The sequence below is a fragment of the Haplochromis burtoni genome, unplaced genomic scaffold (genome assembly GCF_018398535.1).
Source record: "Haplochromis burtoni strain Fernald_Lab_line unplaced genomic scaffold, NCSU_Asbu1 Contig_95, whole genome shotgun sequence".
Taxonomy (NCBI): domain Eukaryota; kingdom Metazoa; phylum Chordata; class Actinopteri; order Cichliformes; family Cichlidae; genus Haplochromis; species Haplochromis burtoni.
The window spans coordinates 302,601-328,400 of record NW_024582456.1 but is presented as its reverse complement, the minus strand read 5'-3'; the positions used below and the strand labels follow the sequence as shown (position 1 = coordinate 328,400).

General features: G+C 42.3%; 1 protein-coding gene across 4 annotated transcripts in view; it reads right to left on the bottom strand.

Moving 5' to 3' along the window:
• Positions 1 to 7,776: 7,776 nt before the first annotated feature.
• gapvd1 (GTPase activating protein and VPS9 domains 1) overlaps positions 7,777 to 25,800 on the bottom strand; it is a 32,948-nt gene continuing 14,924 nt past the window's right edge. For 2 of the 4 annotated variants that reach the window (XM_042222782.1, XM_042222783.1), the window contains 21 exons: positions 25,111 to 25,268; positions 24,709 to 24,835; positions 24,300 to 24,425; positions 24,011 to 24,184; positions 21,455 to 21,592; positions 20,103 to 20,237; positions 17,795 to 17,914; positions 17,098 to 17,175; positions 15,988 to 16,334; positions 15,804 to 15,891; positions 15,010 to 15,042; positions 14,317 to 14,385; positions 14,087 to 14,215; positions 13,853 to 13,979; positions 13,632 to 13,744; positions 12,858 to 13,017; positions 12,536 to 12,723; positions 12,078 to 12,291; positions 11,481 to 11,553; positions 11,171 to 11,368; positions 7,777 to 10,881 (listed from right to left, as the gene is read on the bottom strand). In XM_042222782.1, the coding sequence (XP_042078716.1) occupies positions 10,741 to 10,881; positions 11,171 to 11,368; positions 11,481 to 11,553; positions 12,078 to 12,291; positions 12,536 to 12,723; positions 12,858 to 13,017; positions 13,632 to 13,744; positions 13,853 to 13,979; positions 14,087 to 14,215; positions 14,317 to 14,385; positions 15,010 to 15,042; positions 15,804 to 15,891; positions 15,988 to 16,334; positions 17,098 to 17,175; positions 17,795 to 17,914; positions 20,103 to 20,237; positions 21,455 to 21,592; positions 24,011 to 24,184; positions 24,300 to 24,425; positions 24,709 to 24,835; positions 25,111 to 25,268 (2,936 nt within the window). In that variant the 3' untranslated portion in view covers positions 7,777 to 10,740. The remainder of the gene's footprint in view (positions 10,882 to 11,170; positions 11,369 to 11,480; positions 11,554 to 12,077; positions 12,292 to 12,535; positions 12,724 to 12,857; positions 13,018 to 13,631; positions 13,745 to 13,852; positions 13,980 to 14,086; positions 14,216 to 14,316; positions 14,386 to 15,009; positions 15,043 to 15,803; positions 15,892 to 15,987; positions 16,335 to 17,097; positions 17,176 to 17,794; positions 17,915 to 20,102; positions 20,238 to 21,454; positions 21,593 to 24,010; positions 24,185 to 24,299; positions 24,426 to 24,708; positions 24,836 to 25,110; positions 25,269 to 25,800) is intronic. The other 2 variants (XM_005926903.3, XM_014335053.2) reach the window with 1 other exon arrangement.

Genomic DNA, 25,800 nt, shown 5'->3' with positions numbered 1-25,800 from the left:
GGGAGTATTATTATTTCACACATGGATGCACTCTTCAAATAGAAATAACAGCCTTGGCCGCCATTACGCATGGTAGCAAATAGCGAAGCGCCCTCTGTCCATAATGTTCTTTAATTATTATAATGTCATCATCCATATCCGGCAATGTTGCACAGAAAAGGAACAGCAGAGCGCACCGGGTATTAAATGCAAATCATTAATGGGCCCCACAGTTGAATGAAATCACACTACACAGACAGCATTATTAGTGATGTTATCATCACTGATGTAAATCATATTTGGGACTTTTCATAAGAGACACATATGGTCATAGAATGGGTTGTGCTTTTTTTCGTATTATTAGCCTCATATTAGATTATTTTTCCTCCCCCGGCCACTTCGAGTGGTAAGAGAAGTTTCAGTGAAGCCAGCACAGAAAACAAATAAGAAACAAGAAATCCTGTGATTTGAGTCTAGAAGCTAATTGTAGACTGTCATAAACCTTCAGTTAAACACAGTACAAGTTGCTCATTAGAGACGCTCGAGACGCTGGGCCGCTGATGACTAGCAGTGTAAATGGAGTCGGCTTTTAAAAGGCAACCCAACGGTCTCCTTGATAAGGTTCTTGGTAGCACTGAGGATTTTTTTGTGATGTGCAATCCATGAGAGACAGAGGAAGCAGGCAGGCAGGCAGTCATTATTTTCTCCACAATTACCTGAAGTCCTTGATAACAAGCAAAAAAAAAAAAAAAAATGCCATATAATTAGAAAAACACCAGCAACACCATTATTGTCAGGAGAGCACAGCAGTATAATGAAGCAATTATAAATGAGCAGCTTTGTGCTTGTCATTAATTTCTGCTTTTAAGGATGTGGAGATGAAGCACAGCTGAACGTCAGAGGAGGAACGAGCGGACAGGATGTTTAGGTGGGTTATGCTACGTGGGAAACACTCCGGGGGGTGTTGCCTGTGTGCGTAAAGGGGCGCAGGCCCAGAGAACTGCTGCTGATGAGTCCTCCAAGTCTCTGCATGGATAAAATGTCCACTGGGGGACACTTTAAGCACGTTATAATAACCTTCTATCATGCAAGCATGCAACTAAAGCTTACAGTGTGAAATGCGGGCTTGCAAATATGCACAGACGAGGACACGCGAGTTCCATAGCGGCCGCAGAAAACTAACAGCAGACTCTGTTTGAGTTGTTTATTTAGCATCAAGATGCTCTCTTGCTAAATGAAAGGTAATGAGGAAAAGTACATGCTGGGCGAAGAGCTTGCCCTTTTCACACATCATCACAAAGATTGATCTCTCCTTCCCCTTCTCTCAATCATATCCAGTCTCAGTCGAGAGATTCTACTTTTGAAATTTGTGCATATTTTTTCCCCTTTGAAATGTATACTGTGCACATGGTTCAGCCGTGCAATTAGGTAACATGTTGCATTTCATTAAAAGAAATTTCCTTCCAACCACCGAGTGGATTAGAGATGTGTCTTTTTATTAATGAGGCTTTTCCCCGCTTTGATTTCTGCACATATAGAGATGAGCGGAGACAGGCCGAAATCCCCACTTTCATCCTGACAAGTCAGGACGGGCTCAGCCGTTTGCCTCCTTTGACTCATCAGAAAGTCAAAAGGCAAAACAAACGCGAAGGTGAGTGAGCGAGCGAAGTCGTTCCACTCAATGCGCGGCGAGTCAACTGCAAAAGTATTGTCCTGCTCAGTTTAGAAATGCCATCTTATTAACACATCCCACAGCACACTTCATCATATTGTCTTGAAGAGGCAACTGTATGGAAGGGGGCAATTAGGACAGAGAAGCTGTGAGGTTGCCATTATTTTAGAATTTAATGACCACGCAATACGGAGCTAGATGTAGAAATAAGGGCTACAATACCACAATTATGCATAATCTAGCAGATCTTAGCGCACCCCCCACACTCCTCTTCCTTGCGCCTTGAATAAATTTACATGGAAATGCAACACTGCCTAATTTATTCGGAAAAATTAGAATATACATTACAAATATTTCCATAGACGACATCAGCAACATGCAGTTAGGAATTTAATGACTTATTTCTTTGTATTCACGCTCATGGATTAGGTCAGGAGGAGGGAGGCAGTGCATCTCCCCGGGCTTGGTTGTTGAGGAAACAGATAAATAATTTAACACAGACATATACATTGATATTTAAATTCACCTTTCTTTTTTTTCCCTACTGCTGTGCCATTCATTAAGGAAAAGAAAGCTTTCCGGTCACAGACGCCGAGGCCACGTGTGCTTTGTATGTGTCTGTGTGTGTCAGTATGTGTGTTTATATGCCTTAAAAACTAACCGCGCGTGCCACTTGTAGTGGCAAGATGCATGACTCTGGACACAACCCAAAAGCAGGGATTATTGACATGGATGCTCCACCATTAATAAGCCGCTGTATCCTTTGTGTTCGGGGTCGCCATTGCTGCAGTTAACTATAACTTGTCAAGGCTGCTCCAGCCGCACAATGCGTACCTCATGCATCTCCTGTCAGCAGGCATAATTCCTGGATGCTGGCACGCCGCTGATTTCTGCATAAGTGATGCGAGCCTTCTAGTAGAGTTAGGAGCGCGAGTCTTTTGCCATTGAGAGATGTTCATCATTCTTGATCTAGCTCTGTCAAGACCTGGTGTTTTAGTGCCTCTCACGATTAGGCAGAATTGACAGGCCAAGAAGGCAGTGAATAGCAAAAATGTGAGGAACTAAGGGGGTGTGGTGCGGGCTGCAGGGTGAAGTGGAGTGTGGCCGCCATTTAATCTGCAATTTATCAGTTTAGGCTGCACCATGTAACATCGGGGAGATTACATTCCGGAGAGAAGGGGGCTCTATCGCGCCATCCCCTCCTCCTCCCCTAGCTCCTCTCACATGCCTCCTAATGTCGTCTGACGGCAGAATACGGAGGACAAAGAGGGAGGACTGTCTTTATTGTCACCATTATTGTTTCTGAAATCCTTAATTAATATATAGCATTGTGGACTCCTCTGCGAGTAAGCAATGAAGTGCCGGTGACAGAGAAACGGCACGTAAGCGCTTTGCTGCAGTGAGACAGGCTGCATCCTTTATGGAGGCTGTTTGTCATGGGGGGAAAAGTTGGGCATTATTTAACGCGCGCCAGCACACAAACTTGTGCGTCCACACACACACACACAGTGCCAGCGATGGCTGCACATGACCTCTGACAACACCGATCACGTTGGGCCAATAAAGGCTTAATTGCCATTTTTCCATTGGACTGCTTTATTGATGTCATTTCAAAAGTGATTAATATGAACTGTTAACTAGCTATTGCATTAAGCCCTAAACAAAACTGAACCGGCATTCTGAGTTATATTGATCTCTTTGATTTTTGCCAACACTGTACTTTAAAAAAATATATGTTTTATTATTTATTTATTTATTTATTTATTTGGCAGTTTGCAAAAAAAAAAACATCTTTATCCTAAGACCTCACATGTGCAGAGGTGTTGCTTGATATTTACACAAATATCGTAGTCAACATTTGTGCTCCTCCTGCGCACTCTCATCCCTGTTTTTTAAGGGCCGTTAACAGGGTCACTGCCGCTTTTAATACACACTAGGAGAGTATACCAGCGAGGTTTTTATCTTTCAGTCTGGTAGGGCTGAAACAGAAATATGAAGACACTGGCTTACAGGAAGGAAACCCATGGCAGCCTGATATTAAAATGGTTCAGGAGTCAAGTAGAACAAGTCAAGCAGCTTGAGGGCAAACAAAAGAGATAGAAGGAGAAGGGAATGAACAGGTTGTTCTCAACAGCTAATGGACTGTCAGTGGTCATTGTAATATATTGAATGCAGTGAAACATGTTTGCTTCACGTGAGGGGTGTGCTATTACTATGTCACCCTTCATTATTCAAATGATACCACTGGGCCAAATTATTCTTTGTTGTTGTTGTTTGTTAAAGTGTTCTTTCCAAAATATGGTTTTATAATGCTGATTCATCTTTACGTGTTCCTTTTTTTTTTTTCTTCCTACATCATATTAAGCTTTGCACAATCTGAGCTGGAGTCTCTCCACCAGCTGCTGATATCAGAGCTGGGCACTGCTACAACTTACAGTGATATCTACCAGATGGACTTTAGCCTGAATATCAAGTCATGCGGGGCTCAAACAACATGCATTATTTCTGTCGATATTCGTAAATGATAGAAATGTGTTTTTTGAATTTTCTGATTCTAGTGTCGCCCCCTAGGACACAAGCAAGTTGGGGAAATGTATTGCTTCATGATCACCAATAAAGCAGCCTTTATTAAGCATGCCTGCACCCCACAGGTTATTTGCTAGACATTCCCGGGAGGAAGTATGACTACACTTATCTGCACAGCCCTCTCTCCAGCGACAGAGAGCTTGATCCATCCTGAAAGGGGGATTGAACTCTCACAAGATGAAGACATGACATCTTCGGCTTACTTGATGTCAGTGATAGGACAGCTCACTTGTAGATCGGGCATGTTGCCAGCCAGCTCTCCCTGGGTCCTGAATGCTGTCTCTGAACAGAGGCCAACGACACAGATGACATCCGGGGAAGCCCATCACCTGTTGCTTAAGGACAGAATAATCAAAGTAGGTCATGCCGGGACGCTGGCCTCACAGTGTGTGCAGAGCTGATGCATGTGTGTGTGCGCATGTGTCTTCCGAGGCTTGTCAGGGCAGCAGCCATAGCTGAGCCCTGAAATCCACCCCAATGACAGAGATGATCAGCATCAGCAGCAGATCTTCAGCCGAGATCATGTTCAGTTTGAGGGCCATGCCAGGCAGTGACACCACTGCACTGTCCAGTTGTACAAATGCTGCCTGCCAACACATTTCTGAGCACTGATTCAGAAAGTGTTCAAATCAGCAGGAGCAGCCTAACCCTCCCTCAAAGCAACAAGGACACTTTTAATACAAACAAATACCAGCTTTATGGATTTACATGCATCCAGATCTAATGCACGTTAGGCTATTATTGCCCTTGAGGTATTTTTTTCCTCATGATCCACACTTGACACTTCCCTAACAATGTCGCTTAATTGCAACCTCAGTGAAACATGCGAGCTCAATCAGAGAGGGAGTTTACTGTCGATTTTATGGAAATGCACGAAAGAGACCTGTGTTAGTTGTAGGGTACACCTGCACTTGTCAACGTACTCAAGTACGCTGGGTAATTGGCTGTTGATTGCTGCCATTAACATGTGATGGCTAAGTGCATCTAATTCCTGTTCCATTTCCACGGTTCAGTTTGATGTCAACGCCCACTCTTTCTCTCAGAGGTGATTAGCCCAGCCTGTGAAAATTGTTCTTTTTTTTTTTGTTCCAATCATATAAGGAAAATATAAGGAAGTCTAAGAGGTGCTGTTGTAAACTGACACTTTAGCTAATTTGATTGCCTTTATGGTGAGTAGAAAAAGAAAACATGGAGAATGTAAGTTATCCCTGTTATAAGACAGATTGGGAAAACAATGGTACAATAAGTGCAAAATACAACAGCCCACAAATCTCTTGAAGTGATGCTAAATCTAACATTATTGCCGGTCTTTGCATTTTGGTGTATACGCACAGTTTAATACTGACTACAGCAACCTCATAATGGACCAGAGCTATTAGACACAAATCTCCTTTTCAGCGCCTTTGTCTCTGTAGTTGAGGCTGAAATTATTAAAGAGAATAGTGTTCACTTTTGCTATTTGTATCTCCTTCAGTTTCACCACCTCAGGGCGCTGGAGACTTGGTATCCCTTTGAGTTTTAATCTTCTCTTCTGCCCGCATCCTTGCGGCTATTTCATTTAAGTTTTGATATGTGTATTTGACATTTTGTTCATTTAGGCACCCCCCACACACACAAGCGTAATTTAATTGACGTGTTTCTGCCTTGTTCTGTTTGTTTAGTCATTAGCGAAGATTTCCCGCCACTACCAGCAGGTAAGCTCAAGCAGATATGTATGTACGCGCTTGTATGCACGTGAGGGGTGAAAAGAGGGCGCGCGTGTCTTTAAAGGTACTTTCCAAATCTGGATAATGCCACGAGGAATCACGCGTAACCTTTTCCGTGAGCTAAGTAATGAAGAAATGAAGAAAATTGGCTTTTTTTTGTTTTGTTTTTTTCTTTTTTGCGTTATATTTAGTGTGTACCTTGTAATTCGACAACAGCAACAGTAGTATTTATAAAAGGAATACTACTATCACTACTACTAATATTAATAATATAGGTTGAGCCATCCGTCAATTATTAGAAAATAATAATAATAATTTTAAATATGGAAAGGATACATAATAAACAAAACAGATCCAGTTCCAGACAGCAGTTCCCACTGCTTTTAAATGTCAGGCCGTCGTGCCCCGTGGTGTTCTTTGTCTGAGCCGCTCTCAGATCAGATCTGCAGACCGTCGTCGTGAATGGTGCGCCTGCCATCTGCAGGACACTTTGGGTAAAACGTGGATTTGCACTGTCAGTATCATGTAACCAGCCAGGATAACAGTGCTGCTGTTTACTGGTCCTCGTGCACTTTGATGCCAACGGTCTCGGGAGTTGATGTAAATAAACACAGCCTGGATCCGTGCTTTAAGCAATGCTTTACTGGAATAAAAGTCAAATCAGCAAAGTTCCAGGTACTGTGTTTTTGTAAAGGTACAGCTTCATTCTTCTTGTTGTATATTTTATTGTCACCACCCCCTTTAGGCATCTGTAAGTTGCAAATTGAGCAGCTGATTTCGCTCTTCAGCCAACACTGTGCTGTTCCCTGTAAAACCCACATTTGTGTTTAGACCTTATGTTCTCACGCTTTTTCCATCTTGGTTTTCAACTTTTCACACACATGTGCATGTTTAACCTGCACTGGAATTTGTGCGATTTCCTGAGACCACTGTTTGATGGTGGAAGGCCCTTCATCACTGTCCCCCTACATCAGGGAAGTATCAGTGAGTGAAAGCATCCCCCCATCCTCCTGCATGGAATTTCAACCCAATCTATGCCTTCAAGAAACAAAATGATATCAGTCTAAACGTAAAAAATAAAGAAAACCCTCTTGTTCAACATATATCTGCAATCACCTGTAGAAATGATCACCACTGATCTGATACTGTGCTTAAACTGGAAGGGATATCACACCTCATGTTTGTTGGACCCGCATATCTTGGTGTCGTTAACCCCCAGAAGCATGAGCCAATAAAAACACAGAATTTTAATACAAAACAAAGCCTCCTTGTATCTCAAATCAGCCAAGTGCCACATAGTCGTAAGATCCCATCGCTAAATCTGGCCTATCTAGCCACTGGCTTATGCAACTAATTAACTTCACACACTAAAATTTGAATTTAAATTAACATTTGCAAGATATCATCAGGGGACACAAAGCACCCCACGAAGAAGTTTATGATGGGAAAGAGGGAGAAAAAAAAAAGTGTACTAGAGGAGGCAATCTGTGAAGTAAGGAGGGCTTTTAGATGAGGGGATATCTCCAATTACAATCCACCGAAACACTTGTCAGCAGTAATGAAATGTTTGCTGAGAGGTTGCTATTTGTGGCTGTTAGATTGGATGATGCTGCTCCACTGCCCCCACTAACAATTATATTCCATGCATAAATTTACTTACCTTCATTTCTATTGTGTGAACCGTCAGCCAGATATACCTACAACTGTCCAAGGAACCAGAGAATAACGATACACTATTGTGCATGTACACTCCCGTTCTCATGGAGCCAGAGAAGAACAGGGAAGCACAAAATTTTAAATTTTAAAATGTTAAAAACAAGGGGGGAGGGGGAAGAAAGAAAACTTCCGCTTCTTTTATTGGTTTTAAAGAATTACATAATGCATTAATCACAGTAAAGACAAACCGGCTTTCTCCGCATGTCATAATTGTGCAAGCTTACAATAAAATTTAAAATTAGATGCAAGATGTAAAACCTTTCTTATTTTTTCTCTCCTCTGCTCAGCCTTTCAGCTCAATCGTACAGGGAACAGAACAGTAAAGCTTTGAAGAATGGATGAACTCCTTTAGCCTTCTCACTTCACACCACTGCCCAGAGTGGCTTGCATACAATCAAGGCTAAAATTACAAATTTGTCCAACACAATCATACGCGTTTTTTGTGTTTAGATCAGCACTTCAGTTGGGAGTGAGTGGTGGGGGAATTCGTAGCTGCTACGATTGGCTATCTGAAACATTAGCCAGGTCCAAATAATTTCATCAGCTGTGTGCAGTATGTATTTCCAATTACAGTGACATCACATAAACCTCATTAGTATAGATGCAACCTGCAACTTGATTTTCCAGTGCATGGTTTTCTCATCAAATTGATTACACAGACTCTGCAAGGAAGTGTAGATACACATACAAATCCTTTGCATATGCTACTGTAGACGAATATATATACACACACACAGGGATATATGTATATATACATATGTTTTTTTTTTAAGCATTTGTGATGTTACCCATAAACTGTTAACCAGTTTGAAAGTAACAGCATGGTGCTCATCTTTGCTACTCATTTTTTAAAATCTAAATATGGTTACTTTAGATGACTACAAGCCCCCTCCCCCCCCAAAAAAATGCACCGTTCCCTCTCAAATTTTCCAGGAAAATACATCCGTTTTGTGCAAAATAAACCACTGAGTTCAGATATGCAAGTATCACGGGCACAGAAACTTTGCATCCTCTTGCAGGTTCAATTACTGGCCTGTGGCAAATACTGATCCTATTCTAACAGTTTACAATGATTGACAGTGTACAGACCATTCAATGACTTCATGCAAGAGGAGGCAGAGGGTCAACCAATCGCACAGGCGTCTCACATGCTCACTAGACAAATAAAGAAAAGAGAGGAAAAGAAAAGGAAACACTCACGTACTACACCAACCACTTCAGTATAAACTGCAAGTCAGTAACAATAGTGTTGATTATTTACTCTTCTATACTACTGTGTATTGTGCTGTCAGGTCATTTCCCGTGAAAACTAACAGGTTATTTAAAACTATAATACATGTAGCACGCCTGTATACAAAAATGAAGCAGAGGATTTCAAGAGAAAAGGAGTTTTAGTCATTTCTTGAGAATTAAAGACATGCTTGTTCTATAATTGGAAAGATACAATGACACTGGGATATCACAGCACACCAAATTGGGAAAAGAAAAAGAAAAAGAGGGGGGGATAAGTGCACATAAACAGGAGTCCCTTTGTTGAACTAATGAGGAGGTAGAGAGCCAATATCCAATTGTTCACTAGTCTGCCCATGTGGACACATGTGGCATCTCAGGTATAAGATTAGAAACTAAAATGTCTTTGTTCACTAACAAAGGCTTGTCTTAATTAAGGGTGACGCGACCACAACAAGCATCACAGCAGGTCAATATCCAACTTTTCCTTCATTCCTTTCCCTGTTTGCAACCATTTCCAACTACTGCACACACAAAAAAAAAAAGATCCAGTACTCTGGTGTCAACCAATGCAGGACAGTTACTGTGTACAGACAGATATCAGGCTCATTGGTTTCAACTTTGAGGTAGGATCTAGAATTCCGAAATGGGGATATCGTTAAAGGGACCGAGACGCAACAGTCGGTAATGTTATGATGCCAGCAGTGAGGGCTGGACAAAAATGTCTCAATGAGACATGGTTGGCCCGTTGGAGTAGTGTGTGTGTGTCTTGGTTTTTGTGTGCACGTATGCACTTAAGGGTGGGGATTGTTCTTATGTTGGGTTATATATTAGAGAAAAAAAAGTAACTACCTGTACAGCGTGCCCCACATCAAAGGCACTATTTTCCTTTTTTTTTTTTTAAAAAAAAAATGCCACCAAAGCTCTGTGCATGAGCTCACCCTGTCTTTGTTAATCACCCAGCATCCTCACCTAAGGGCTACTCACTGCTAAGGTGCCTTTCCGAACTCAAGCATTATTTTTTAGCAAGTCTACAGTAACATCGCTTGCCTCTGACATCTTGAATTGGCATGATATGCATTTTCATTGTTAAAAACTAGATTAACAAAGCATTAAACAGAATGACAGAAATAAATACATTTTATCTCATATAAATATGTGGGTCCTTACGTCCAAATCGATGCACATTGGGGTAAACAGTTCATGATATAAGCTGCCCTATTAGTTTTTTTTGATACTGTAACCTTGGGAGTAGTACGGTTAATTGTGAACTGATCTCAGTGTTTATGAGTCACTAAATCCCACCGGTAACTATCATTCACTGTAAATTCCTGTGTCACAATGGGTTTAGTGAACATTATACTGTAATTTAATTGGAAGCCTTTCCCTTTCACCCCGGGGAGGGGAAAAAAAAAAAAAAATTGATCACATCAAGGAAGTCTGGTCCCTTTATACAGGATAATGTTGATTTAATGTCATATTGTAATTATGTATATATAAAATGCCTAATACAGACCCCAAAAGGAAACCTGACTGAAAAGACAAGAAGATAAAAGGAAAAATTCAAATCAGGTTCAAAGTTAATATGTTACCAATTTTTCCCATAGGCCTTTTTTTTGTTTGTTTGTTTTTTTTCCCCACTACGGCTCAAACCCTGGATTTGTTCACATACGTACAGTAATATATATTTTGTAATCTCTCAACGTCTCTGGCTATGTACAAGCTATACAAATACAGAGCAGGCTGAGGGCCAGGTTTTATAAGCTGTGCAGAGGGAGCAGTTGGTTGGGAAGTCTCCCAGTCTCCCGGCTCCTTCCCCCGCAGTCTGCCCATACAGGTGGCTGTTCTGCTTCACTTGCGATCGTCGATGGTCTTAATGAATTCCACCGCCGCGGTGAACTGCATCCACCAATAGCACTCCTCCCCACTCAGCCGGCTGGCGTAGAAATTATTGATGTACTGAACGGTGGACAGCAGGCAGGGCGGGTTTGCCTGGAGGGGAGGAGACGTGGGGATGGGCTCGCATTAGCCACTCAACGAAGCTCATGCAGCATCATATTTATATATATATATATATTTTTTTTTACATATTTACATATAAAAATATACACAGCTTAGCAGCGGCGTTATGGTGTTTTGCCACAGCATTCATTTTTATGAGAAGTTTTTATGATGGTGATTTTTTAATTTTAAAAGTCAACAAGTCATCTAAATTCTTACAATTAAAGTTGAAGAAATTACATTGTGGTAATAAAAAGGGAAGAATAAAGAACAGACTCACCCTAATAAGGACGAAGACGAGCACGGGAACAAAGTCGTCTGCTCCAGGGACAGAATCCTCGTTGGCCAGACTGAGGAGATTCATGATGGTGGAACACATCCGCAGTATACACTGGACTTTATCTCGTGGCGTCTTGTATGCATTGATGCTCTTAATCTCGGACTGTGCAGAAGGCCAGGGAGCTTCCTTCAGGTAAACCTACAACCAGGAAGTTTTTCAAAATCATCAGCTTTTAAAGTACCAGTACCTCTAAAGTATCTCCCTTCTTTGGTAACTGAGAATATGTTAAAAAATAGATATATATTTATACCTCTGGGATCTGAAGAGCTTTATGATTTGCTGTCACAACTTTTGAGAGTCGCTGGATATGTTCATGGAAAAGCCTGTGTGGAGGGGGGGGGAGAGAAAGACACCTGGGTTTAAGACAACAGTGAGAGAACGCAATCTGTCCAACAATAACACACATCAACTTACTTTCACAGCAACAACTGTTTACAAAGTGCTTTGACAGATGAGCAAAAGCAGGATACTAATAAGGTAAATCGAAACAGAAAGCCAGACTTGAATTAAATGTAGTCACGTAATACAACGGAGTTGACCTACAAAACTTGCTTTCATGGATTCCACCAACATATATGAATGCAATCTGTTTATACATGCAATGTTCATACAAGTAAATGGGGGATATTTACTTAAATTTTGAAATTAGTCACAGGATCCTTACAGGGCATTTTTACACCGAGCCAAAAGCCCTTTAGTGAACTTGTATAAAGGCCAAGATATAAAAGTTCTGCTATCTCTAGAGTTTCAGTTTTAAATCCTCCTAACAGTTAAAAAAAAAAAGAAAAAAAGAAAAGAAATCCAATACTGCCTAGTGAAGCACTTTGCTTGGCAGTGTGCTACTCACTGGTCTCTGAGAATATCTCCATCCTGATTGGGGTAGAAGGCCAGTTTAAAGATGCGGTTCATAACACTGCGTTCGATAGCCATCTGGGCATCCTGCAGCTGGTCCTCGCTTGCATACTGCCAAATGGCATCACGGGCCATGGCGCCGTACAAGTAGCGCAGAAAATCCTCCACTGCTGCTGTCTTGTCGTCGGCTGCTGTGCACCCCTGGAACGCTGGAGAGAGAAAGTGATTTAAGCCTCGCATCTTCAATAAATGACATTAGTATCTGTAACCGTCGTGCTGCGCTCGAGTTTGTGGATAGACTGCAGGCACTTCAAATACTTGGAAAAAAATTTAAATATTCTACTAACAACAATGGTAAAGTATTTAGTAATGTCACACTAGCAGGAATCTCTAATGTGGAGGACTAAGCAAAGAAAGAATTCAGTTCAACTAAATGTGAAAACATTGAAATACCTTTAATGAAATCGAGCATCTTAGACTCCATATGCTCGAGGAGAAGTCGAACACAGACTGTGGTGAAGTAGCGGTTTGCCACCTCCTTGTCTCTTAGCACCCTCTGGAGGAGCCTCTCCAAATGGGCCTGAGAGGTCTGCAGGCCCTGACGACACCTGGTTAGATAGGCTATGTACGGTGCCCGCTTTCTATAGGAAACAAAGAGAAACACAGGCATTTTATCATTTTCACTGTAGCTCTGCGTTTCATTACATTTAAAAAATAAAAAAAAACTAATTAAAACACACAAATAAGGGTGACTTTCCAAACCCTCCAGATTTACCTGTAATCTTCTGCAATGGCAGCGAGCAGCTTCCTGCAGGTGCGCGCGTCAAAGCGGCTGACGCACCGAGTGGTCTCCTGGATCTGGGCCATCAGGTTCTTATCCTGAAGGTTGATGGCTTCTGCTAACTGGATCTTCAAGAAGCAGACAATCTCGTTTTCTGAAAACAAGAGACAGCAGTGTGCATTGGACAACAGTGTCAATGTCAATGAAAGCCCCAAAGAACGAGTAACATTAAAGTTTATAAATGTATTAAACATTTGATATCAGGTTTTGGTAGAACATCCTTTCCTTGCATTTACTTAGTGACGTGTTAGAACGCTTGCCTATTTTCGATTAAACTGAGATTATTTTATATGGCCACACGCGTATGACCATATTTCACTGAACTTTTCAACATCCCCCATATTTCAACCTTGCCCCAAACCTTCAGAAGGTGAAGTTGGCACAGATTTGGTGTCTTGCTTAAGGACAATCTGAGCAGGATGGATGGTTGCCAACATTAAGGGCATGTGCCTCGCTCCCAATGGAAGTGTGTGACAAAGATACCTACACTGTAGAAACTTTTGGTGCTGCTCTAAATTAGTACACTCTAATTTCCTGTTAAACAAGTTTTAAATGAATTCCACCTCATAATCCGTTTGTTTGTTTTTTTAAGTACTCAGTAGAAATATTCATACAAATCCAGCATGGCAGCATGTTCAGTTTAGTAAAATAAAAATCAAATGAAATGAAACCAGATATATTAACTATTGGGTGTTCAAGCACCTTTACCTTCAGGATCCATGTGATCAGGCAGCCCATTTCGAGTAGTTGCAGGAGCCATGATAGGCAGAGCCACTGAGTCTGCAGAACACAAAGCCAACCTCAACTTCTTCTTTGCATCACTGTGGGGGGGAAAAAAAAAATCAATTGAGCCCTATCTATGAATCATCTGCATCAAGAAAATTTAAGTGTCCGTGTAAAAAGAGCTTGGCTATGTGCTGGATTATGACCTGAAAGAGAACTTTGTTTCGTGCTGTTGTGCCGTCTGGCTGGCTGAGTCTGGGAGATCATCTGCAGAAATGTTCTGCAAAGTGTCTTCTCTCTGAGCGTCATGCACATTGTCCTCAACACAAAGATCTGTTAAAGTAAAGAAAGCATAAATATATATTAATGTATTATGTCTCCTGCAGGTCTACCTCTCGTGCATGCATGGTGTTTTGATTTTTTTTTTCCTCTGCTCTGACCTCCTGCACCATCATAGGAGGCTCCGGCTGTGGCTCCATCACTCGGGCTGGTCCTTTTAATGTTCCTGTATTTGTCCAGGATGTCCTCAGCTGCCTGGGCTTGAGTGCTCGATCTGAGCAACGGGTCATCTGTGAGGGTGAAAGAGGAAAAAAGAAGCTTGAATTCAAATTAAACTCACAGTGGTGGATCTCTGCTTAGCAATCAAGACTGAAAACAAACCATGACTGACCTTGCGGGATATTGTGGACAACTTCATCTTTCTCTTGTTTGTCCCTTTTCCTAAATGCTGCAATTGGAGCTGTGGGGCAGAAACGTGTGATTAACTAAAACAGAGTGGCAATCCATTCACCTGGTCACAAATCGCCTGTTGACAGCCACTTTTGTTAAGTCTTTGGTGTTTTTGTATGGGAGATGAAAAATCTTAGTGTGTAATGCATGGCATCTACAAAATATTAGATCAGTGAATGCTTTTAAAAAGAAAAAAAGCAAACATTTTGATGGTAATTCGACCTTTGGCTTAAAGCAGAATATCCCAAAGACATACTGTAACTAATTATAAAAGAGGTAGTGTATATGGATGTGCATAACCCTACTGACGCTTATTCTATTGACATAAAGGCACCAACACAGCAGAGTTACAGATGCTAAAATTTGATGACACACACACAGGAGACGTTGGGTGAAATATCTACATTCATATTCTGTTTTCGCCAGGGAGTAAAAAATGAGTGAATGAATGAATAAAAAAAACATAGCGAAACACAGAAAATCGGGTGTCGATGAGAAACGCGACTGTGGGAACTCAGGCTACACCGTGTCACATCACAGCTCTACAGTTCTAAGGCAGCACAAAGCAGCAAGGCACGCAGCCGCTGGCTCCAGCAGTAAAGCTAGCTCGATGATGACAGCATGGAAGCGTTACCTGGGACTTCACTCTCAGCCGTCCAATACAGCACTGTGAGGAACACAACAGACAGGGTTGGCCTTTCAAGCACAGGCTGCTGCTCTGCGGGACGACTGAATCACCATGCAGAGCAGCAGGACAAACACAATGGCGTTTACAGAGGTGGCGGTTTAGACGTCAAAGCCCTTGACTTTTTCCAGTCCTGCATTTTATGAATATCAATCCAATGTTTACTTTAGAAGTACCATTATCTTAAAGAGTAATAAGCACTAATTCTGTGAAGGCACAGCTCATTATTTCCCAGACAGATGTATGAGAGATGGTTGTTGAGTAGAACTCCAACAAGAGATGTGTCATCTATCAGCGCTGATGACAGAGAGGTCTATCTAATGACCATTAGCCGCTGGCTGACAGCACTGCTGGGAGGGCTACAGCCATACAATCTACACAGCTAAAGCTCCTCTGATGACTGATTAGCTTTGAAAAGTCTATATAAATCTGCAGCTAGTGAGACCTGAGAGAAAAAGGACTGGACACGTCTCTAGAGCAACTTCAAACAACAAGAAACATCATTTTCCAACTGGAACATCAGCAATGGAGTGGACAACATGGATCATCAGTCTCTTTCTCACTTTATAAATTGCTTTTTGCTCTGCTCTTTAAAGTGTGATATTTCCTGTCCGTTGTGATTAAGAGAATGTTTTCTTCCCCCCCCCAAACCACAAAACATATAAAAGGCACACTGCAATCACACTGATCACAAGTTCATTTCTCGGCACAGGGAAAGACTTGCAAGTAACCCGTTTCCTTACCTTTGGGAATGGCTGGCACAAAACGTTTCTTCCACCACGGCCTGTTGCGATCAGATTTCTCATCGTCGCTGTCTTTTCTGTCCTCAACCTTTAAATGTAAATTAGCACATTATAATCAAACATTAGCAGGTGGTTTATTGAAAGCCGACTATGAAAGCAGCCCAACTACACAACAGCTCGTTACCTCTCCTTTCAGGGAGTCCTTGCTGGGGGATGAGGATGGACCCAAGGCGAAAGCCCCGGCAGGGTCGCGCTCTTCGACTGCTACCCGCCGGTTAAGGCCGGGGTCACTCGTGGGCCGGCGACCTGGGCACACGATGTCAGAGCTGCGGCTGCGGACCAGCCTGTCAGGGAACGAGTGGCGCTGCTTGGTGTGTTCCAGCTCGGACTGGGCCAAGCAGTGGGGTGTGAAAAGAGAGTGGCGAGTCTCCTGCCCCAGGGCACTGGCTTCAGGGATGGGAGGATCGGGAGGGGGGTGAGGGGGCCTGGCATAGTGCACTTTTGGCCTCACTATTGTTCCCGTGGAGGAGCCTGAGGTAATAAGGCAAGGGAGAAAAAAAAAAAAAAAGCACTGAGAAAATATTCAAGAAGCCCTAGTTTTGATTATATTTTCTTACTCACTTAACAGCTTACTGCACTCATTTCTTTCCCTCCGAGTGCATTTGTGGATCTTTATTTATAGCCCTGAATATACTAATAAAACTCAAGTCAATTTATGAGGGCAAAAATTGCTGCTCTGTACCATAAAAGCTCACCTGCTTCTAAAGAGCAGTCCCTAAACATAACATTCACGAGAAACAAAAATGTGGGGGGACTGCTAAAGAGAGATGTAGGTGGGAGATGAGCCCTAGGTGTAGGCCACCTGTTCCAAGGGTAGACGCTCTCCTGAAAAGCTTCCAATGGCAGCCTTGTGCCATGAGCACAGTGGGACAAGGGGACAGTGCCAAAGAGCCTGGGGTGAGGTCTCTCAACCTGTCATCCCTTCACCTTGCCACACACACACACACACACACACACACACACTACCATTCTTCTCTCAAACATTTCCACCTGCACTACAAACAAAATGCACAGAAGCCAGAACAAAGACTGCTGAGAATAATTTGAGATTCTAAATGATGCCAATGAAGAGATATTTCACTTGCACTTACAGTAATATGTCCAGTAATTGGGGGTTGGAGTAAATTTTGCACAGCTCAAGCTGTTCTGCGATTCCATGACATTATGGCAGGGATTTAATGATACTCATTTTTAGCTCTCATTGGCTGTAGAGCATTCTGAGAGTGCAAATTACCTTCGGCGGTGGAGAGGGGATCAAACATGGCCAGCAAGGAATCAACCTGTGAAGGTGGAGATGTCAGATGGTGTGCTCCTGAAAAGAAAAAAAACAAAGATATAGAAGACTATTCATTACAGAGCCGCTGAAATTACAATGCACACCAATATTCATTTTTTAAATAGGCCAATTTAATCTCAAGTAGGCCAGACCAGTACGTCCAATGCCTCCATATTTCAAAAAAGTAAGTGAAATTGGAGCAATATGTCAGCAGTCTTCTGCCATCTTACTTCAGTGTGGTATGGCAGACTACAGGCCGTGACCCAGCATCTGGCTCTGATGGAATTGTTAGTTTTATCTCCACTCAACATATCCTAAATGACCTGCAACAAAATGTTCCTGATGTGATAAAGTGAAAATATTAGGGCGCTCCTCTCTGCACTTTCACATGTTGCAAAGCTACAGAGCGGGTTGTATTGGTTGGGCCAGTATATTATGAAGTGCTGGTTTATTCTGTACCGTGGTCTCCAAAGTCGGCCCCCCAGCAAAGAGCATGCAACCCTTCGATATAACCTCAAGTCATATTTACAGTTTTAGGGTGCAAAACTGTGATTTACTTTGGTGACAGCTGTAAAAGTGACAGGGATAGATGGTGACCAGACAGACTCTAGACTGATGGTTTGGCCATCCTAGTGGGGATGTGACACACTCCTACCGTGGCCTGACTCCTCCCCATCTGGACTGGTCACAGAGTCCTTCCCTCCGAAGTCCGAGCTGCACTCTGACCTCAGATCCTCAATCTTGTTGGGGATATCTTCTGACGTTGCACTGATACCTGTGGCACCCCCCAGACAAAACAGGTGTTTTGACATTCAGGACAAAAACAACTCAATATCACCTATGAAACAAGGTTTTTGGCAAAACTGCAAGTGCAATGGTTCTAAAACAAAAGAGGATATTTTTCTCTTTAGACTATGCTGTATGGTCTCTCTCAGCCGGGAACCCACTGGGACCTCTAAATTGGTAGCGTAAGCTCCCCGTGGGTTATGGGAAAGACACAGATAAGAGTGATCATCAGACGCATACTATCCATCGGCTGGATCCCGTGGGACGTTTTCCTGTGAGCTGAACCAGGAACGTCACCGCTGGCTTCTTAATCTAGGATACTACTTCATGCACGTCAACATAACACGTGCACCTGAGCCCATGGACAAAGCAATGAACATTAACCTCAGTGTCATACAGAAAAATTCACTTGGACCCCACTATGCTGGTAAGGACCCTCCTAACAACATGACCACTCTTTCCACACCAGCAAGGAGAGTGTGAATGGTTTTATCTAACCCGAATTTAGCAACGACATTCCAGTAGAGAAACATAACAAAATGGAGGCAAAAACGGAATGAGATCTTTCATAGTAAACAGAAGCCAATAAAGTAGATTTAACCCTTGTGTGGCCAGTGTTCATGGGTCTGGTGGACCCGCTAGAGTTTTGGCTTTCCAAATTAACACTATCAAACAATTTTATGTTAAATTACTCAACAGATGTTTACTTCATCCCAATTACAAGCCATATGAACAGCAAACATGGTTAATTTTTTCTCTTTACCTTTGTTAGATCACATTTATGAATTAATGTGCTTCTCGTTTCTTTTTTATATATAAAATGTTATAAAAAAATTAATCAGTTATAATCAAGTGGAGTGAGCGGAAAGACACAACACATTTACACGTGAAGCAATATGTTTCACAACTAAATGGGATCAGCTGCTCATCAATGGTGACATTAGGCCCAGGTTTGTAAAACAGGGGGAGGTGGTGCACACACTTATCCCACACTGTCCTGATGGCAGCTAGCTTGTCTCTCTGCCGTCGAGCTGGTCTGTCGTCTCGGTTATCAAAACGGATAATCCTGGAAATTTTGTGGAAGTTTTCCAGAGACATTGATGCACGGAAAGGTTCTTGCCGGTTTCTGCATCCCACAGGGATTCTGTGGATTCCCCTTTGGACCTGAAAACTCCTGCAAGGATAAGAACCCCAAAGTAGGCCTTTGGGGTTCTTAGATGGATTTGGTCCATCTCCTTCCACCTCTCTCCAAAACCACACCTTCCTTCTAGATTACTGCAATCCAGAATAATTTTCTGGATGGAATCTGGGATGAAAAGCTCAAATGAAGACTTGATGTCCTGCACATGAGTAACTGTCAGCCGTGTTGGCCCTGGCTGATCACAGTAGCAGCTCTGCAGGGTGGCTCATTTCTTGGGCAAGAAGACCATTCAATTTCACCAGTTATTGACATCCATATTTCTTCACTTGCTGTCTGGTGGGCTTGTGCTGGTCCTGGAGCTGGCTGCAGATGGGGTACTCGTCTTCGTTTTGTTACTAAATGGTGCTCAACCTCATCCTCTTCTTTTTGTCAACATCATCATCAGAAGCCCCTCTCTCTTCCAAAATCAATTGGATGGCCCTCGCAGCAGATAATCTTTTGCCATCTTGATCAGTTGTGATAAAGAACCACACTGGCAAAGTCTTATTTATAGTCTTATTTATAGTATTATGCCCCTAATTTGCAGGAGGGACAGGGTATGAGAAAATAAAATTTGGATGCCTCAAGAAAGAGGGTAAAATGTGTGGGAATGTAAGAGCAGACGGTGTTGATAGTTGAATTTTCAACAATGTTGCAACTTTGTGCGGGAGCAGGAGGGGAAGAAAACACTATCAGCAGCACCAGAAAGGAGGAAGACAGAGTGTGGGAACACAGGACCTGCACTTTCAACACTTTTATTAGACCTGGGTCCAGTGGACCCGAACACCTTGTATGTAATGTAAATGCGTGGGGGGAGATAGAGTATACGGTTATTGAAAATGTGTTCGGATTTATGTTCTTCACAGAAAATAAGCCAAAGCCAATGAATTTCAGGTTGAAAAAATAATTAATTGTTTAATTTTTCTTTTGAAAAAAAACTGAAAACGGGTCTCACAGACCCGAACACCATACAAGGGTTAAGACAAGGTGTTTATACCTGAGACGACACTGAGGCCCGGTGTGCTGGGTCTCGAGCTGACTTCTCTGACCTCGGTGTCATCTGAGGTGCTGCCGACCCCAGAGCAGCTCTCCAGCTCCTGCAGACGCTCCTCCTGCTTCAGGTCTGCGGCTTCTGCACATGAAAAAACAGGGGGGAAAAAAAAAAAAATCTCTCTTATGAAAATGGCCACAAGAATCTGAACTTACTCAAGGAAGATTGCTGTGATGATAGTATTTTGCACTACCTTCTTTTGTACACATGGAAAAAGAAAACAACAAAAAAAACAAATAAAGCATACATGATCATGTCTTATAACTGCCAATCCAAACAATAAAGCTAGTATAGCCAATTCTGTGGCTACCCAACGGAGCAGTTGGGTCGAACCCTGAGGCTCCACACTACTAGCGGTACTCATTTGCATGCTCGTTAGTAATAATGTGTTGTTGAAGTGCTCTTCGGAGTGTAGTTTTCTGCTGCCTAGCCATGAAACAAGCGCTCTACTTGAAGCACGCCTCCGATCACGCCATTACAGAGAACAACAGGGGCGGCAAACGGAACCAAAAAAAAAAAAAAAAAGCAATCAAGGCACTCATGCATGTCATTTCTGCACAGCACATATTGAAATGGTGTACTACTTCAATTAACATAAGGCCCAAGCTTTTTGAAGAAACACTGTTAATAAAGCTCTCGACTGATTTTCACAAAACGCTGGTTTTCAATAGAGGGACTCAAGCACGTAATCTCCCATTAACAAAAGGTTTGGTCTAAATGTTCAATTTGCAAGAACGGACTAAATATAATCTGCAACTCGTAATAATGCATTTGCCTTGCAAAGACACCGTAACAATGTTAATGATGCTTTGACTGATTAGTGACACACAAACACACAACAAAAATGCACAAACCAGTTTCAGAGCAGTATCGTGCAAGTCGGAGCCAGATAAAGAACTGACACCATGTAAGCTGACTGAGGACAGCTGCTGTCCTTGCGCTTCCCTCCCCACTGCTCAACCACAGGTGCAAACACACCTGGTGGTCCCTCTAAGGAAACCCTAAGCTGCCTTTTACTGGCACTGGCAGATCTGCCCTGAAAGACAAGCAAGTGCATACAAATATGATGACAGATGCACGTGCACATTTTTTGATATGAATGCAGTGCAACCACACCTGGTGTCCCTTCCCCCCACCCTTCCTTACTATATGGAAGAAACATAAATATACTGCATGCATAAATAAGCACACATGTGAATGCAAACGCACACCTGAGACCTAAAGACAATACCCAATGAGGATGACTGTGAAAACAAAAGGACACTGGAACAGCAGAATAAACCCTGGCTTCCCCCCACCTGAGTCACTAGGCAGGACCTCTACACTCCAGGCCTCGCTTGTGGTCTCTGAGATGGTGGAACCATAGGGGTCCAGCAGAACTGAACCCGTGCCAGGAAGACACAGCAAGCTGCCGAGCATATTTTCCGCAGCTGCCCCTGAGAACAGAGAAAGAGAAAAAGACAAAGAGTTAACCCCTTCGGGAGTGGGAAAGTGTATTTGGCATGATGAATGACTTACTTGTCAGTGCTATTAAGTCGACCAGTTCATGAAATAATTGTATCTATATTCACTCCATGACAGTTCGTTATGGAGAGAAATTTGCCTCAAAAGGGTTGCAGAGGATATGATCGATATGATCCACAAGTATATACTGAGATTTGCAAATCTGTGCAGTGATTTGTGTGTAACTTAAAGCCCAGATGTCCCAGTTTTACACTGGAATTGAACGCAGCTTACATTTGTGGAATTGTGCGAAAATGGTCGCGTTAAATTTGTCTCAAAACCCCACGTCGGCATGCGATGTGACGTGATCTGTGCGTATGAGGCAATTCGTCCACATGTATTAAAGGTTATGTGAGCGAGCGAGAGAGAAGTTGTGTGTAGTTTTAGACGTGTGTACGCACAGAAATGCTTATAAAGGTAAAATTATCAGATTCGTGAACGGAACTTAATAAATTGTGTGGAAATGATCAGTATGTATTCAGATCACTTTATCCTTGTGGATCATATCGTATGCATCTGCAGCGCTTTTGAGGTAAATTTCTCTCCGTCGTTAATGTACTGATTTGATGTGTAAACATTCAATAAAAATAAATAAACAAATCTTCAGGTCTGACTTTCAAACAACAGCAAAAAGGCCAGAGATAAGCAAAAATACTAGATAAACCACTCACTCGCAGAAGGGGGTTCAGAAGCAGTGAGCTTTGCACACAGAGAGGTCACATGCATTCCATGCTGGGACCCACAGGCACCTGCACCACTCTGCCAAAGGTCAGGGGTTAATAGTAATATCTCACCCAGCCCTGGCCTCTGGGGCCATGACTTTGAGCAGTTGATTAAGCCTAGCATTATTCACAACCAAATTACTGCTTTGTCTACACTCCTGCAAACTCCTCAGCACAGCTTCCCCCTCCATCTCCGCTTGAGAAGCCGTGGCTTAACAAGGCGGAAGAATGCAGAGGCGAGGGAAAAGAGCTAGCAGGTGTGAGTGGGAGTGGGCGTCCAAGGCTCATGACCAGAAAGTCAACCTGTGGTAGCTGTGCCCCTGGTACGAAATGCTTCCACTTCGTGGCACACGCGTGGCATGAGCTTACATGCGTGCCAGCACCCAGGCAACAGTGTGTGCTGCTGTTGGCGGGGGCAGGGCTCTCATTGGCAGTGGGAGAGCTCTACCCCGCTGTCCGTGTTTACAGTCTTCAAGGTAGGGGCGCAGAGTACTTGTCTTTCAGGTGGATGATTAAATGAGTGGCACAACAAGAAGTGAAACAATTAGAATTTCTGCCTCATTATCATGGTAATCTTATCAGTGGGATAATGAGGTATTAATGGATATTTAATGTGCATCTCATAACCCAATCCCTTGGAGAAAACACATAAGGAAATCGTTGTAAATTCACTTAATGATGGAAAAGTCCCCCAACGCCATATTCCGAAGAATGAAAAATGGTGGATGCAAATGAGAAGGAACCAAGGTCAATAAGACTGCAGGGACTGAGTGAATGTCAGAGACAGAGAGAAAGAGAGCGAGAGAAATGGGCAGGGGAAGGATGTGAACAGAAAAGACAGAGAGAAAGAAGACAGGAAGATGAGGGGCTGAATAGGAAGAAGACTCAAATATTATCTCCACAGCTGGTTTAAAATTACATTAACCTGATTTTTTTTGCCCAACCCATCTTTCTCTGTCACACTTTTGGCTCAACAAAGTGCAGAAACTGAATCATCCTACGTATTAGCATACTATAATAACACATGTACTTATCAACCACTGTTTTTGTATTAACTTCATCTTCATTTATTTTTTACTTCCTTCTCCCTGCCAGGCAAAGAATTAAAGGATAACAGCACAATCAATAAAATCCATGAGTTGGTTGCAGTACAGTGAAAGAATATCATGCTCTATATCAATATCCTATATTTTAATATAGATTCAGAATAAAGGATTATCAACACCAACTATTATTTAGCTGTTTCCATAAATCTGTAAATCTGAAATACAAAAAGATCAAATTCCTTTCCTTTAGTTTAAAAACAGTTCTCACTGGGGACCTATATTTCCACCCTTCAGTATATTTGACTAACAAAATAATTATTTATGGCTCTTACAGACTAAAATGAGCAATATCTTTGCAGAAACTGAACTGACTAAAAGATTTTTTCTATTTGATGCTATTTCACCCAAACCCACAAAGTAATGACATGTCCCTGAATCAACTTCATAAACAAAGTCCCTGCGGTAAGCAATTCATGACTGGTTCTGATAAAATATGCAGTGATCGCATGGGATCTGTATGCCCGTTCATTTGCCTATTGATCAATAAATGTCTACAAATACGCGACCCAAATCGTCGACCCACCTGCTATTTCTTGTAGCCGATCTTCGTCCATATTGGGGTCAAAGTCACTGCCGAGCACGTCGGTGCTCCAGGTTTCGCTGACCGTCTCGGAGATGTCCCGGTCATCTGTCAGACCCATCATGTCTCTGATTTCAAATTTGCGTAGTTTGTCATCGAGGTTGTCCTGTGTCGTGGCTGAAATCAAGATAAGGTGCTGTCAGACGCTTTGTCTGTTTATAGATGACTGCTGTATCTAAAATCCTCTAAACCTCTACAACTAAACTATACATTCAGAAACACACATGCATACCCTGTTCATGCTCCAAAAGCTGCAGGGCCTCTACCCCGTTGCTTCCTGACGGGCCAGCTCCCAGCTCAGAAACAGACTCTCCCTCCAGGTCCAGGGATGACACAGAATTAGAACGATTTGAAGGGCCTAAAGTTAAGAATAAATATATACATTTTAGAAAGTGAAGACATGCAAGGTCAACAGGTCACTCAGTCAGCAGTTCGGTAAACTAAAGTACAGCATATTTTAGCCCAGACCACTTATGTTGTTTTGCTACAGTATACATTTTTTTAACCTGGGGAAAGGTGCTTTTCTCCAAATCTAAACATTAAACTCTCATGAAAATCTCTTTCAGAAATCCTTCATATTTTAAAATTTAGAAGGAAAACATAGCTACAACATATGTCACGTCATGGCATTCCAGACTGACCCTCTGAGATTCCTTCCAAGTTGTCACTGCACAGAGAGAAGCGCAATGTTTTGTCTGGTTTTCCATGCAGCTTAGTGTCATCAGCATGGCCATCCACCTGGGCCCCATCAGCCATCTGATTCAAAACCTAGAGGGTAGCATATGCAACAATATTACTTAAGATCAGCTGTAAACTTGGGTTAATACTGCTCTTTTTTCCTAGAGGTATTCTGAGTAAAAGCAGAAGGTCATATTTAGATAAGGGAGTTTGTTTTCTGTGAGATCTGTGGTATCTTGCGTAACACTGCAAGAACACAAAAGTAACAGGAAACTGGAAGAAACATTCTCTAGGTAACCATACTTCCCTTTACTGACAGGAAAAAAAATATATTCAACTGAATTTATTGCATCAAGTCACATTACCTCATTCTCTGACATCATCCCAGGGACAGTCTGAGGACCAGTTCCCAATGAAATTACCAGCACCTCCTCTGGTACCAGCTCCTGTAGGGACTCTTGGGAGCTGGCCTCTGCCTCCCCCTCCTGGGCTATGTTGGAACGGCTCCGGCTTCGAGCAGATGCTGGTTGGTGGGTTGAAGGAAACAGGAAAGGGAACTGTGTTATTTTTACCTTTTTTTCCCCTTTTATAGTCACAAATAAGGAATCTGTTTTTAAACAAAAACAACATCAACCAAAGAGCATGTGTGAAAATGAACAGCAGCAGGCAGGAGCTGGAAAGCAGACTCAGAGTTCTATGTAAGCTGAGCTCAGCGTCATAGTCATCTGCAGGTAGCTACACACCCGTGTGACATATAAGATTAGTTTATCTCACATGTGACAGTAATTTGCTACAAAAAACAAGGTTAGTGCTGATTATGTATGAAGTTATCCTTTACAAATCAGAAATATTACTTTAATATATTCAGCAGTTTACTGATTAAGATGTTAAGATACGGACAGATGTGAGTTTTATATGAAGGCTTAGCTCATCATGCCACTCCAAAAACTAAAAATAAAAAATACTGTGGTACTGTTTAATTATGTCGACAGCTCTACTGCTAAGAGAGTGTGGCACAAACTCGTTACACAACAATCTTATTCAGACATGTCGAA